This window comes from Crocodylus siamensis, chromosome 1, assembly GCF_052110815.1.
Source record: "Crocodylus siamensis isolate JL-2025a chromosome 1, ASM5211081v1, whole genome shotgun sequence".
Taxonomy (NCBI): Eukaryota; Metazoa; Chordata; order Crocodylia; family Crocodylidae; genus Crocodylus; species Crocodylus siamensis.
The window spans coordinates 379,128,975-379,143,397 of record NC_143395.1 but is presented as its reverse complement, the minus strand read 5'-3'; the positions used below and the strand labels follow the sequence as shown (position 1 = coordinate 379,143,397).

Below are 14,423 nucleotides of genomic sequence, written 5' to 3'. Positions count from 1 at the left end.
ACATAAATACCTGGGGTGCATCTACATGTGCAATTAATAAGAAGCAATAAACTCCAGCGTATATCATGTCAGAATTTATTGCTCCCGGGTGCTCCATTTACACATGTCCCTGGAACTGCAGCACATTGAGCTGAATTGGAGCAACCCCTGCTGGCAGGGAGTGTGGGGGTCAGCCTGCCAGGCTGGGGCCTTTCTGACCCAGTTCAGTATGCTGTGGAGGTGCTGGCTGGGGCATGAGGGTGCTCCAGTGCAGTCTTACAAGTACTAGCCTATGGTGGCGTTTATCAGTTTACTGCAACTTAATAGGGCCACATGTGTAGATGCAGAGACTTTACTGCAGAACTGATTAGGCAGCTCCGCAGTAAATGTCTCATGTAGACATGCCCCTGAAGTAGCAGTTTAATGCCTTTACCTCTTTGCAAATCTAGCCTGGAGACACTAGGGAGCCTAGACCACAATGAACGTGTATTTCCTCAGTGCCTAAGTCTCTTCTGAGCATGGGACTCAGCCATCTAGGTCAGTAGGTCTGGCAACACTGAGCAGAGCAGCCCTATATGCTTTTAAAATCTGGAACCTGAGTTCCTTTGGAAAATAGGCACTACAGAAGGTTTTTCCATTACAATCCTAAATTAAGTAAAATTGTTTACAACTGCACTGTATCTTTGAGAAACATAACTCTGAGCCATTTACTCAGTAGTTGCTGAATTATTAAGCATGTCTCCTTGCCTTAAAGGCAGAAAATGGTTTGATATTTTTTTAATTATTATTCCTTTTGAAAAAAAATATACCTGCCTGAGGATATTTTTAAGCATTCATTTATTTTGATTTTGCATGTTCCTAGCCAGGCATTTGCTGTCAGTACATTTGTGCAGCTTGCTCCTTGTACAGGTATGAAATGCCCTCTAGTGGATGAAAATAGTGTTGCAGCAATGGAATTGTAACCCACACCAAGTGTTAACTGAATTGGGCTAGTTGCAAAGAGCTCCATTTATTTATTGTTAGTATTATTTATTGTCTGCATTACTGTAATACTTAGGAACTCTAGTCAAGCACCAAGACTCCATTGTGCAAGGTTCAGTGTATACACAGAAAAAAACGTATGTTCCCTGCCCCAAAGAGTTTAAAATTTCATCCCTGTTTGATACCACTTGTTTCATTATTAAACTTTAATGCGCTTTAGTTACTAAACTTCTGGTTATTAAATCACAGTTTGCTAGGGGTTGACATTCTAATAATAAAAATTTTCATTATAGGATATTAATATAGTACTTTGTATGTTTAAAGTAAGTGCAGCATGCTCATCCACTTAATATTCCTGTACAAAACTCCAAGTAGTTATTCTGATGCACATTTTTGCAGCAGGGGAATTGGAGACTAAGGCCAGATTGACAAAAGTACAGATTAATTTGAAAAGCCTTGATTGTTGGGAGGGACCTGAGTTTTAAAGACAAGGTCCTTGTTCAGAGATACTGAGTGTAATGCCAGGGGAGCTGTAGTTTCTCAGCACCTCTGAAATAAGGTCCATATTTGACACTCTAAATTGAGGCACCTAAAATCTGTGCATGCTTTTGGAAATGCTGGGAATTTGCTCAGAACTCCACAGTGAGTTATTGCTCCGCTCCTAGTCACTGTTCCTTCCCACTGTTCCTTCCGCTTGACTTGCTTTCCTAATAGAGTTAAGTTCTTGATATGGAAAATAAATGTCCTATAAGCACTCTGCCCTTAATTTATACAGTTTGTTGGACTCATTTGGCAATGTGATATTTATGCATTTTCCCTAGAACTGATGTCTGCCCATGAACTGGAAAAGAAAGAACTAGAAGAGAATTTTGAAAAACTGCGGCTATCACTCCAGGTTAATGCTTTCATTATTTCTAGACCCTAATTATGTCACAAAACTGTTTCCCCTGCTCATACAACAGTAACATGGAATTCTCTAAGTGCCTGGGTGCTGGGTACTACTGACCTTTAGCAGCAGTGTTTTATCAGTAATGCAACTCCCAGCACACTGATTGGTTTTGGGTGCCTAGCTTACATCATCCCCATGCAGTAATTTCTCAGTAACTCTAATACATGGATCCCTGAATGCTGACTGATGGATGGCCATTGTTACCCACTGAGGGATTTGCATAATCACTGTATGATTATTTCTCAGTAACTCTTCTGCTTTAATTGACTCATGCTGCTCGTTCTAAGTTGTGTTGCCTACAAAATGCCTTTTTAGCTTCTTTCTTCCCCCAGCTGAAGTAGAAAAACTCTAAATGTACATGAAGGAAAAGCAGGAAAAAACCATTAGTAACAGTAAAATGCAGGTGGAGAAAGGTTTTAGCTTCTTCAGGCCTATCAAATTCCATTGCAGTAGAAGTAAGCACTCTCTAGCCTTTCCCTTCCCTCCTTAGCAAGTCAGCAGGGCTCTTTTCACAACAGCTCTTAAGCTTTTATCTATCAACTTCAGAAACAGTTTCCTCAACAACCATCTCCTTTTGGGTCCATAACGTAACTTTGTCACTTTTATTGCATGTCTCTATTTACCTTATACATTTTGTCTTCATAAAACCAGCTAAACTTATGAATTTGAAATTAAATACAGCTCTTCCCATTTTCTAGACTGAGGTGGAAATCCACTGAATGGGGTCCTCTGTAATGTCTGATAAATTTCTAGGTCTTGTATAAACAAGTAAAAGTACCATTTTAAATGGCATCAACTCTGCTTGCTTTACTGTTCAGAAATTACTTCTGCTTTTTCAGAAAAGAAGTAAATAAACAGCACGTGCTGCTCCACACAGTGATTGCAGCACCATTGTTTATGCAATGATGGAATTGAAAGTCATGTCAGTGGTTCTGTTATTCAGTGCAATAAACTGAATTATGACAGTTATGGCTGAGAATTTACACACATAAAAGAGAGGAAATCCAAAATATTGGTCTCCACAGCAACTGTAGCTTTTGCTGGTGTTGTATAAAGGATACTAATATTCTTGCCATAAACAGCTACTGTAAGCAATCACAAAGGGCACTTTGCGCCTCAAAGTATGTGTTCCTGTATTTTGCTTACTTAGAAAAAAAGTCTCCCTTGCTGTCCTACAACAGAGCCCACAGAATACCAGCTGGACCTTTGTGCTCATGTTAAGCTACAGCTATTATTAAACAACCCACTTACATCAGTGCTGAAAGTCAGATTCATTGAGTTTAGCATTTAAATTCCCTTATTCTATGAAAAGTAACTGAAGAAACTAACTGCAGCATTAGGATGAATGGTACTCGCGTGTTTCAGTATCAGACATTCACCAGGGTGAGTACATTGATTATCCCTCAGGCTCCATCACTAAGAGGTAGTTAGCCATGTTCATCTGAAGTCAGTTTCTCCATTGCTGGAAAATGAGTTATTTTGTACCCTGCTATTCTGCTTCAGCACTACAGAACCAATGACATTAAGAAAGTGAGCTGTACCCTATACTATTCATGCATTATCATCAAAACAGATACCTACGTTCTGACTGCAGAATCTCCCTTACCAATGATGAGGCAAACAGGACACAATTGTGATTTTAGCTGCTCAGTTAAATGGTGTCATATGATAAGGGGAGAAGGGACAAATATTTTTTTTTACCTGGAAGCTCTAAACTTCTGCCCCATCCCTGTGTAGAAGTAGATGGTACAGTCAGCCCAGGTCCTGCTAACAGTGATAGGCAATGGTTGTGCAGCCACTTCAAATCAAAACATTTCCCCCTTACTCTCTTTAGAAGCTTTGTACAAAGCCCATTTCCTAGAGCTTTAGTGTTGCAGTTGTAGAGTGCTGTGAACTGTCTTCATTCATCTCAGGAGAATTATTGCTGAGGCAGAGGGATGACAATTTGAAGTCAACACCGTGAACACTTTTGCCACTTAGCTGTTTTAGCTACCCTAGAGCTTAGGACAGTTGCAGAGACTGAATACTATTTCCTCCCTATTATGAAACTGAGAAGCAGTAACCTACTAGGAGCAGATCTGTGATTTTAAAAAGAGGGAGGAAGGGCACTGAGTCCACTGGCATAGGTGGTGTTACTGACAGCAGAGACCAGTGACTGAGACCAGAGTTCTCAGCAACGGTGAACTCTCTGCATTTGCACTACATAGTCAGAGGGGTGCAGCCATACCATTGTACCCCCAAGGGCTGCCCCCGCCTTTAACAAATAACCACTTTCACAAGTATCATGTAAAGACATGCTCTTCAAAGTAGGCATATTTGGTCTCAGCCAGCCATAAAAGCTGGGATGGTTTAGCAGGACAGAATTTAAGAAGCTACAGTCAGTGTCCACCTTAAGCTAAAGATGCGGCTAGTGAGAGGATCCCTAGCTAAAATGCTGATTCTCTTAGTTTAGGTTATTAAAGTCTTCACTGAGTGTTTGAGTGAATTAATCTGAAAACATCCCCAGGCAGCAACATCTTAGGCCTTGTGGTCATTTCCCTGTGTGCTTTGGCAGTGGAAATTGATTTGTATGCAAGGTTCAAAAATTTTTTCCAGCTGCCACTGTCGCAGACCCCCCCCCACCCCCCCCCGCGAGGAGTCAAAGTGTAATTTGAACCCTGTTTGTATGAAAGTATCATTGCAGACCAATAGGTTTGTTTTCACTTGTCATTAACTCCAGGACCAGGTGGACACCCTGACATTCCAGAACCAATCTCTACGGGACAAAGCAAAGCGATTTGAAGAGGCATTAAAGAAAAATACTGAAGAGCAATTAGAGGTAGCTGACTTCTGAAATGTAGCTCAGAAAACCAGCAGGACAGGCACCTGATTTGTACTGATTAGTAATTAGCAAAGGAAGTCTGAGCTCAGGTGCTCCTAGAGATTGGAGTGACCCAGACAGCGTCTGGAACCCTGAGCTGAAGCGTAGATCTTGATACAAAGACCTCTGTCTTCTCTCTCTCACTCTTGCTCAGCATTATTCAGTAATAAGCTCTTAATTTCTGGGTCTGCTGCATTTTTTCTTTTCCTCACTTGTATCCAGTCTCCTGAAGCTGTTCTTTCTCTCTCTCTCTCTATCTCTCTCTCCTTCTCAAACTCCAGTTTTTTTCTCTTCCCTCCTGTAGTGTTTCTTTTCTTCCATCACTCCTTTCAATGTAATATCTCACCCTCCTGTGTTCTTCTGTCCTTTCTGTTCTCTGAACTTTCATGTAATGGCCTGACAAGCAAGAGAATAGGGGTGGGCAAAATATAGCCTGTGGGCTGGATGTGGCCCACCAGGCGCTTTCATCCAGCCCACAGGCACCCACCAACAAACTGTACGCTGCTCAGCCCTTCCACCCATGAGGGTGGGAGCAAGGCACCGAGGTATACACTCCCCACCCCAATATACCCTATTGCACCTTGCTCCCACCCTCATGGGCAGAAGGGCCTGGCCCAGCCAGCAGCAACTTCCAGGCAGGGCTGCTGCTGTTGCTGTTGCAGCCACCAGGGACCTGCTTGGCTTCCCTGGAATCCCACTCACTCCAGGCACCAGGTAGGGAAGCAGTGGGGGCAGGGAGAGCTGCAGCTTGGTGGGGCAGGGAGCATGGGGCTGGGGCTGGCAGCAGCATGGAGCCTGCACCCAGGGGCTGGCAGGAGCATGGAGCTCAGTGGGTGGGGTATGCGTGTGAGGGAGGGTGGAGGAGGGTGTGGGGACCCCCATGCACTTCCATAGATGGCATACAGCTCCTGCTGCCAGGAGCAGAAGTAGGCAGAGGTGCTCGGGGTGCTTGTGCCCCGTGTAGGCATTGGTGCCTGGTAGCACGTGGCTCTGGCCAGCACTGCACTTGGGGGTGAGGAGTGCAGCCTGCCCCTATCCAGCCCTGTGCTGGAACTGGTTTCTTTCCCCAACCCATGCTGTGTAGGTCCCAGGACTCTGCTGAAAGATTAGGGGAGCCCTACCCTCTACTTCCCCATGGAGTCCTGGGACCTGTGCAGCATGGAGTGGGGAAAGCAGCCAGCTCCAGCATGGGGCTTCCCCCAGTGCCACGCAAGTGCAGGAGCTGCATGCACACCACGCCACGTGGAGCCCTCATGATAGAGGCAGAAAGGGCAGGCTGCAGTCCTCACCCCCACACTCAGCACTGGTTGGAGCCACGCGCTGCCAGGCACCGGTGCCAGTGCTGGGGCAGTGGGGGCTGCATGCCATGTGGGGGAGTGTGAAAGGGGATCCCCACACCCCCCACCCTCCCTCACACCCCACAAACCTCACATACCCACACCTTGACCCCACAACATACCCTATGCCCCCAAACACAGCCACACCCCCTCACAAACCCCACATACACACCCCTCCCACACTCTAGCATCCATACACCCTTACACCCCACCATACATGTACCCCCATACCCTACCATACACACACACATATCCCCACACCTCACCATACACACACACCCCACACCCCACCATACACATACCCACACCTCCCACACACAATATGCAAAAGTAAGATTTTTTTCTAATTATTATGCAAGCCCCTTTATATACACACACAAACATAAACCATGACAAGTATTTTTTGTAATAAAATTAAAATATGTTATAGTAGGTGTTTGACTTTTAGAGTGTGATTTATTTTTCTCCTGGTCCTCCCTTCCCAAAAGGAGTACTTCCAGTGGGAAGGGGAGGGACTTCTGGTGGCAAAGGTCAGGAGTTAGAGGGCAGGACTTCTGGTCCCAGTATGGTGACTAGGGGAGGAGCTACCCATAAGGCACTTATAGCTCACCAAAAATCGTGAAGCAGTCCTCCAGCTGAAATAATTTCCCGCCCCTGCTCTAGCAGCATTATAGGAAATGTTTGTTTTGCCAGTATTTCATTGGAAATGCAGCAGAGAGAGACCACTTCTCTAAAGAGGATGATCTGGATCAGGCCTGTTATTAGTAGGCTCTACAGACCCTGGGTTTAATAAAGATCATTATCTAGCCTTGTCTCTCATGTAGAACTGGACAGAATTTTTAAATAAATGTTAATACCGCCACTGGGGAAAAATTTTTCAGAGAAAACCCTAATCATGTGAGAATCTAAGTCCCATTGATCTTCCTGAGACTGAATGCATGATTACGAAGGGCAGACTTAAATTCACTGTTGTCTTTTCCTTCCTAGGTTGCACTAGCTCCATATCAGCACTTAGAGGAAGACATGAATAGCCTGAAACAAGTTTTGGAAATGAAGAACCAGCTAATACATCAACAAGAAAAGAGGATCATGGAGCTAGAAAGGCTGGTCAGTTTTCTTTTTCTCCCTTGGGGGAGATAGGTAGATCAGAGCTAAATTAAAATGGGGGCAAGAGAAAAAGAGACTGTGAATAGAAAAACATAACGGAGGGGTCATGGAGGCCCAAACAGTGTCTCCACTTACTGTAATGTGTCTGGTTTTCTCAGAAAAGGAAGAGGGGAGTTTTTTTTATCCCGGTTCCTCAGCAGCCTACCATATCCCCCAGTCCCTTCCCACAACTCCCCATTCTCATGTCTCCAGATTTCAAAGTGAAAAACTCTTTGCCTGTAGAGGAGGTTGGAAACAGGTGGTAGGGGAGAAGGCAGTGAGGAGGCAGAGCACTATGATACCAGCATGCCTCTGACTTCATTTTGTCACTGTTACCTACCCAAAACCCAAGAGTAAGGGTAACTCACAGAGCAGGAGCAATGCAGGTAGAAGGAAGAGGATAAATCTGCATCACATTGCTTGTTAATTCAGTGGTCCATGTTAAGGCAAAACCAGTAGCAAGGTTCAACAAGACATCTCATGACAGAATAATGCTGATAAAACTGACTTAGAGCACCCTATTGCAGAGATAACACAGCTTCATATTCCCACTCTGTTTTCTCTCCATCTGTTTCTTGGTGTCCCCAGGTAAAAACTCTTTACCTAATCACAAATTACTTTTCCACTGTAAAATAGGTTAATTTTGGGAGGCTTAACTTGAAACCACTGTAGGTTTATAATGTGGTAACTGGAAGTCTCACGATGGGGCAGTGGGGGTTGCTGCTTCATCACAGCACTCAACAAGATGCATTTCCATCTTGGGGAAATTTGAGACTCCATCTGAACAGCTGCCTGTGTAGCATAAAATACATCACAGCTGAGACTTAACTTTTCACAGTGCCCTTTCTAGCATGCTGCTTCCTGAAGTTAAGCCACGATTACAGAAACATGCACTGATGGGCTATATTCAAGAATATTTCTCTGGCATAGGTGGTTCTTAGTCAGTATAATTTTGCTTCTGTTGTAGCAGAATGTCACCTAGTGAAGGTTGAGAACTCCCTTCTGTTGACTTTCCTGAGTGGACCATAGGGCTAGAAGGGGCCTTCTAAGTTCAGTCCCCTGTGTTTGCAGGCAACCACTGACCCCCAAATTCCTAAAAATCATCCACTCCAGACCTTCATTTGCTAAAATCTGTGGGCTTCATCAGATTGCCTTGAAACAAGGTGTGCCTTGAAACAAGGTGTGCCTCATCAAGTTTAGGATTCCAAATAAGGAACAAAATATGAAGTCATTTGAGCCTGGAGTCCTGAAATATGCTCGCTTCCCTGAAAGAACAACTCCCCGTAGTGTTGACCGATTCTGCCCTGGATGGATAAACTGTGGTTCTAATGGTGTCTAAAACCATCTCAGCTACTCCATGTTTACCCAGATAGAGCATGAGCCTAATGGGCTGTATGTATGGACTGAGTAGTCAAAAGCCTGCGCAAGTTGGCTGGCTTGTGGGTGTGTGTACAGCATTAGACATGCCTTATGCCCTGCTAGCTAACATCAGTTCAAATCTGACTCTAGGCTCAAATCTCAAAAAAACATTGTCATACTGCTTTCATCTTCCTCTTTGAAGGTTTTATTTTATTTACAGATAGTGTTACCTGAATACAGCAGAGGGGAGAGGGCTTTCAGCCAAGGGCCAGGTTTGCACTGATGCTGGCCAGCGGGGCAGTAGACAGATATGGGTGGCGGGATGGTTGAGAAATATTACAAGCAGCAAGGACTGTCAGCCCTACATTCTCCCCTTCCAGCCATGTGCTCTGATCTGAAGTGGCTCTGCTCCTCTTGAGACCTGTGTGTCTATCTTCTTTCTCCACTCCCTCTTTTGTGAGACAGGATGTATGAATTTGAAAATAAACCAGGAAATACAAAGTCAATGTGCACCTTATGTCCATCTGGGGAGGAGCTGGCTGAAATGAGGAAGGTGTTTGGTCCAGAGCAGGGTGGGCCCTGGGCATTCGAAGAGCTTATCTGCATGGTTAGTGTAGTAGGTAGGGGCTCAAGGCCTGGGGTCCTTTGGAGCTTGGGTTGCATGCCAGAATTACATAGCACCCATTAGCTTTGCTGACCCACAGTAGCATCTCAACATGCAAACCAACATGATCAAGGCAGCTGTGTGAATCATCACTGACCCTCCAAGTAACATTTCAATTTATGCTTAAAAAAACCTAGGAAACTCAGTTACTACAGATCTGATTAGGGTAGAGTTAAGACTGCTCGCAGTATCTTGTTCCCTTCCAAGATGTCAGTAAAATTAACATTTCTGAAAACCAAGAAATGAAGAGTTTGAATATTTAGATGCAAATTCAGAAAGGCAAAGCGCACAGAGGTCAGGTACATGCCCCACAGCCTGTGATCCTCCCTCTGAGTAGGCTAGTCACTCCCAGCGTGCACACTCATACTCTGCTTTGGAAACCTTCAGCAGCCATGCAGACACTACAGCAGCCATGGGGCCCTGCTACATGTTCAAATTAAAGCTGAATGGAAGCCAGCTATACATTTTCAAGCACTAATTTTATATCTGGTTGGCTCTTTTTTAACTGGCTAGTCATTTTTGTGTGATTATGACTTTGCACGTGTGACTGGTCTAAATTTATTGTGCGATTAGCCAGTTAATAGTGTGATAATTACTTTGCACTTGTGGTCTGTCTTACTTTGCATGTGTGGCCAATCTAAACTTATTGCATGACTGACCAGTTAATTGTGTAATATATGTAACATGTAGCAGAGGCCTTGATCTAGCTTTGCCCACTACATTGGATACTGTCGTCACCCCTTTTGAAATTTCTTCCCACATCTCAAAATGCTTCCACTACGCATCATGAAATCTACATACTGTGCTAAATGCCAACAGTCCCCATGGCAAGGATCACCAGTCCCTGTTACACACCAAGCAGGGAGCACAGCCTGGGCTCCTGTAGGAAATTAGCAGTAGCTATTGCCAGCGCTGGGAAGAAACAAAAGCAGCATTGTATAAGCAGTATAACAACTCTTTAGTTCCCCATCACTCAACATTTGAGTTCTGCTGAACTGGATCTTCTGGAAGGCTTTGACGTACCCACCAGCATGTTCCTGGTTCAGCCCTGTGTTACCAAGGCCATTGTACGAGGTGTACAGGAGAGCTCTACAACTCCACTCTTTTGGAGGGTGATCCCATCCACAGGGGAGAGAGGTTCTGCAAGAGAGACGTGGAGGAGTTGGGAGGGGGGCAGTTAAGAGAAGGTTGAGCATTACCACTCTGCTAAGTCAGAACATGGGGCCTATGGCACCGCAGCCTTGCTTCAATGTTGTGCTAGTGTGACTGCATGAACTTCTCTGGAGTGATGCTGCTAAACTAGGCCTATAGCATCGACACCCTAAAACCAGAACTGCTGCCAGTGATTTGTGCACCTCTAATGAGAACTGTCCACTAGTTCTCTAAGGAAAATAGTGACTCTTCCCTTGACTCAAAACCCATATCACCCTGCACCAAGTGCTACTACCAGGTGAACGTAACAAGCCAATTATCTCATTGCAGGCTGAGATAAACCTAATACTGGAGGAGAAAATTCAGGTGCTACAACAACAGAATGAAGACTTCAGAGTTAGGATTGATCAGAATACTGTTGTAACAAGGTTTGTACATATATTTGCAAATCCCCTGAGTTTCACAGGAAACAGGAAACATTACAACATTACAAACTAAGCATATTGTCTCCCTTGAAATATTAATTTCCCTCTGCTTGTTTTATTAATGGTTTTTCTTCTGTTAGTGAATATCTGTTTCAGCTTAAAAGAGGGCTGATTGCATAACCCTGTTAAATAATGGTCATGCTCTTGACCACAGTATTGAGACCAAAAATCCTGATTGACCCTGAGACCAGCGCTATTGCCATACTATTTGTTGGAAGTTGATGGGCTCTGGTACTTATTTGAACAATAAGTCCTTAGCATTTGTGGTAGCATCTTTGTAGCTGAGATTGGCTTAATCATTGGGAAAGTGGTGAGGGGAGGGTGGGATTTTTTTTTATAACCGTGTAGTATCTAGGAGCCCTAGTCATGGCCCAGCAACCCCGTCCACTCTACAAACACAGAACATAAGGTGGTCCCTGCCTCAGTGACATTTCACTCTAAATGTAAGACAGGAAGCAGTGGATGGAAAATGGGGAAAGAGAAGAAATGATACAGCATGATGGGCAGTGATCACAGTGCACCAGCTATCTAATGACTGCCAGATTTTCAGAGCAAGTATTAGTACATCTGATTCGCCTCCTGGGTGTCAGCAGCATACAGGGCAGCAACAGCAGCAGCCAGACTGAAGGTACCAGTGACAGTAGCCAGGCCAGCAGCACAGCACCTGTTATTTTTGCACTGCCCTCCCTCCTGCAACCAGCAACTGGTGCTGGTGCTCTGGTTGCTCTTCCTAGTGGTCTTCAGTATCACAGGTTAATGTGCAACATCAGTTAGATCCAGTATTGGAAGGAAGGAAGCCATTAGGCTAAAAATGTGATGGCTGAACTATCCTGTTGGTTTTAACTTTAGAAAACCCCTGATGTTTACAGAATCATAGGGCTACAACTAGAAGGGACCTCAAGGGTCACCTAATCCAGTCCCCTGCATGGATGCAAGATATACTGTTCCGCAACCATTCCCGGCAAATGCCTGTCCAGCCTCTTCTTGTACAACCTTTCCCAGGTAGTTGTGGCTTTTATTTTAAACAGTTCTGGCACTCCTAAAAATGTACACACACCATATTGGCATTCAGTTCTGAAACATGCCCATACAGTCACTGGATTCCCTGCTGGGACATGGGTGCTGTGCTTTTTTTCTCCTAAAAAAATATCTCAGTTAGGGGAGCCTTGTCTCCAATAATTTGCCTCGAAGAGGTTAATGCCTGATGCTTTTGGGGTAGGTAAAAAAAAAACTTGCCAGAGTGCACCATTTGAGCGAAAGGTGAAATGCCCTCAGCCAGCTTGTCAGGCTGTGCAGTACACAGGAGAAGACTCCATATAATTTTCTTCTAGCTAGTGTCCTAGCTGCAGGGACTCTTCTTCACAGAAAGACCAAATCCTTTAAAATAATGTAGGAAGCTGTTTGCTTCGTTCAGCAAGGGGACCCAAACAAGACAACCTGACATTTTGTTTTCTGAGACATATAAACCACAACATCATGTGTCTTAGCCTTGCACTAGGCCACCTTGTAATGAGAAAAGCCATCAGATACACAAGGGAAGAATAGCAAACCCTCAGCTTTGCAGGGTGAATTAGCAATGGACAGTGGAAGGCTCCTTTAATGAGGGATTAAAGAACATAAACTGAGCAGCACCCGAGTGCTGAATAGCAACGTATATTGAACAGCAACCTCTGTTCCTTCACCACCACAGGGATTGGAAGCAATCCTTGCTGCTGGCCCTCAGAAGAAGGCTGATCCTCTGTGACGCTGGGACATGAAGCAACTAGCAAATACCTCTGGGTGGAGGCTCTTGGCCTAACCCATGCTAAAGAACTTTAAGGGTGTAGGTTCCTGGGCCAGTCAGACAGGGTGCCTGGGAATCTTATTATTGTACTTTGCAAGATCTTTTATTACGTATGCCTTTGAACTGCGGGCCTTGCAGCAGGTGTTGTATACTCAGAGGCTCTGTGCCACAGTCACAGGTGGTTGAACCAAAGGTATAGCCCCGCTTCTTCATTACTTCCTTGGAGTGTCCAACTCCAGTGTGTAGGCAGTTGAGACATCACCACCTTTGCAATGGTTTGTCAGTCCCTGGTGGTAAAGACTCAGCTGCTGGAATAGCCATTTTTTTTGCTGGCAGGTATTTTTTTCAGCCTCTTATTCCATATTTGCCTGGGAAAGGCTATGACAGAACATGAGAATCGAGGTACACTGGAGAGTGTTAAAATAGGTGACTGGATGGGTCAGGGGTGACAGGGAGGAGATATTAGGGCATTCTGCCTCATCACAGCTACCTCAGTGCACTGGTGGTGCTTGCATCTCTCTGGCTCTCTTCCTGCAGCACACTGCAGTTTTCTGAAGGTTTGGTTTTAGTTTACTAACAACCCTAAGTATGTCATAGGGTATTAGGATTGTTTTATGGCTGCAGTGTGAGGGAAGGGCTGGAGCAGAGGGATGTTCTTATGGTCTAAACGTCTGTTCCCTGGCTGCCTGTGACTGCAGGGAACTGGATTCAGGGGCCTGGAAGGGACCCACAAATTCATGTTCCTTTCACCCAGGTACCAGCAACAAACCTCCTGAAGCCTTGCAACGATTCATGAGCCTGTGGGTAAAATGTACCACAGCAGATTGGTAGGCCCCCAAAGTAGAAGAAAACCTTTGTAGTTAGGTCACTGGAGTCGGACGCAGATCCGTAACCAGTTCGTAGCCTGGCTGGGGTAAGTGATGTAATCTCCCTGGGCCTCAGAATCTCACCTTTGAAATAAATAGATACGATATAATTCTTCCTTACCTCTGTGCTTTGTCACATCTGATTAGATTGTAGGATCTTCCCAGCAGGAACTGTACTTTAATAACATAAAGGAATTCCCATCTCCATTAGGATCTCTAAATCGTACCATAATAACAACAGATCTATTTTACAAAGCACCCATGGCCAGTCCTGCCAGAAAAGAGCTTATTGGAGCATGTGCCTGTGTGGACAGTATGTGGATCTTTCATATGCAGTCACTTTGTGTTTGCTTGTATCCCATCATATGACAAAGCAGAGCTGACATAACATGGCCAAGCATGTGGAAGGGTTGCTGGAGTGTGCAGTAGCCCATAGGCCAATGTGAAGGCTGTGTTCTCTCTAGGAGAAAAAAATCAATCTTCATTCTCCAATACACCATGAGGTTGTTTCTCCTTGTATCTAGCAATATCATATGAGATGATGCAACATAAATAAAGATATCCTGGTCCCAGAATGCATGAGATCAAAACAAGCCACATAGCACTTTGTGGCTCCTTTCCTTCTCTACATGCCACAGCAGGTTGCCTCATGAAGGCATGCCTGTATTGCAAAATCTATTCATGGGTTCTTGACTAAAAAGCCTGTTCAGATGTCTTGCTAAATTAGCTGTACGCTGTGTGTATGCCTCAGAGCCTGCCACCCCCAGCAAATTGCAGTATTATTAATGTCGCAGCAAAAAGTCTATTCCCTGACAGCCTAGCGAGTACACAGTAACATGGCATCTCATCCTGTGCATCTTGT

At 44.6% G+C, this 14,423-nt stretch overlaps 1 protein-coding gene across 1 annotated transcript in view; it reads left to right on the top strand.

Moving 5' to 3' along the window:
- Nucleotides 1–14,423, top strand: part of MTUS2 (microtubule associated scaffold protein 2) — a 545,233-nt gene that overhangs the window by 523,248 nt on the left and 7,562 nt on the right. Inside the window, exons 12-15 of the mRNA XM_090028232.1 lie at nucleotides 1,782–1,855; nucleotides 4,629–4,727; nucleotides 7,094–7,213; nucleotides 10,758–10,855. Coding sequence (XP_089884358.1) covers nucleotides 1,782–1,855; nucleotides 4,629–4,727; nucleotides 7,094–7,213; nucleotides 10,758–10,855 — 391 coding nt within the window. The remainder of the gene's footprint in view (nucleotides 1–1,781; nucleotides 1,856–4,628; nucleotides 4,728–7,093; nucleotides 7,214–10,757; nucleotides 10,856–14,423) is intronic.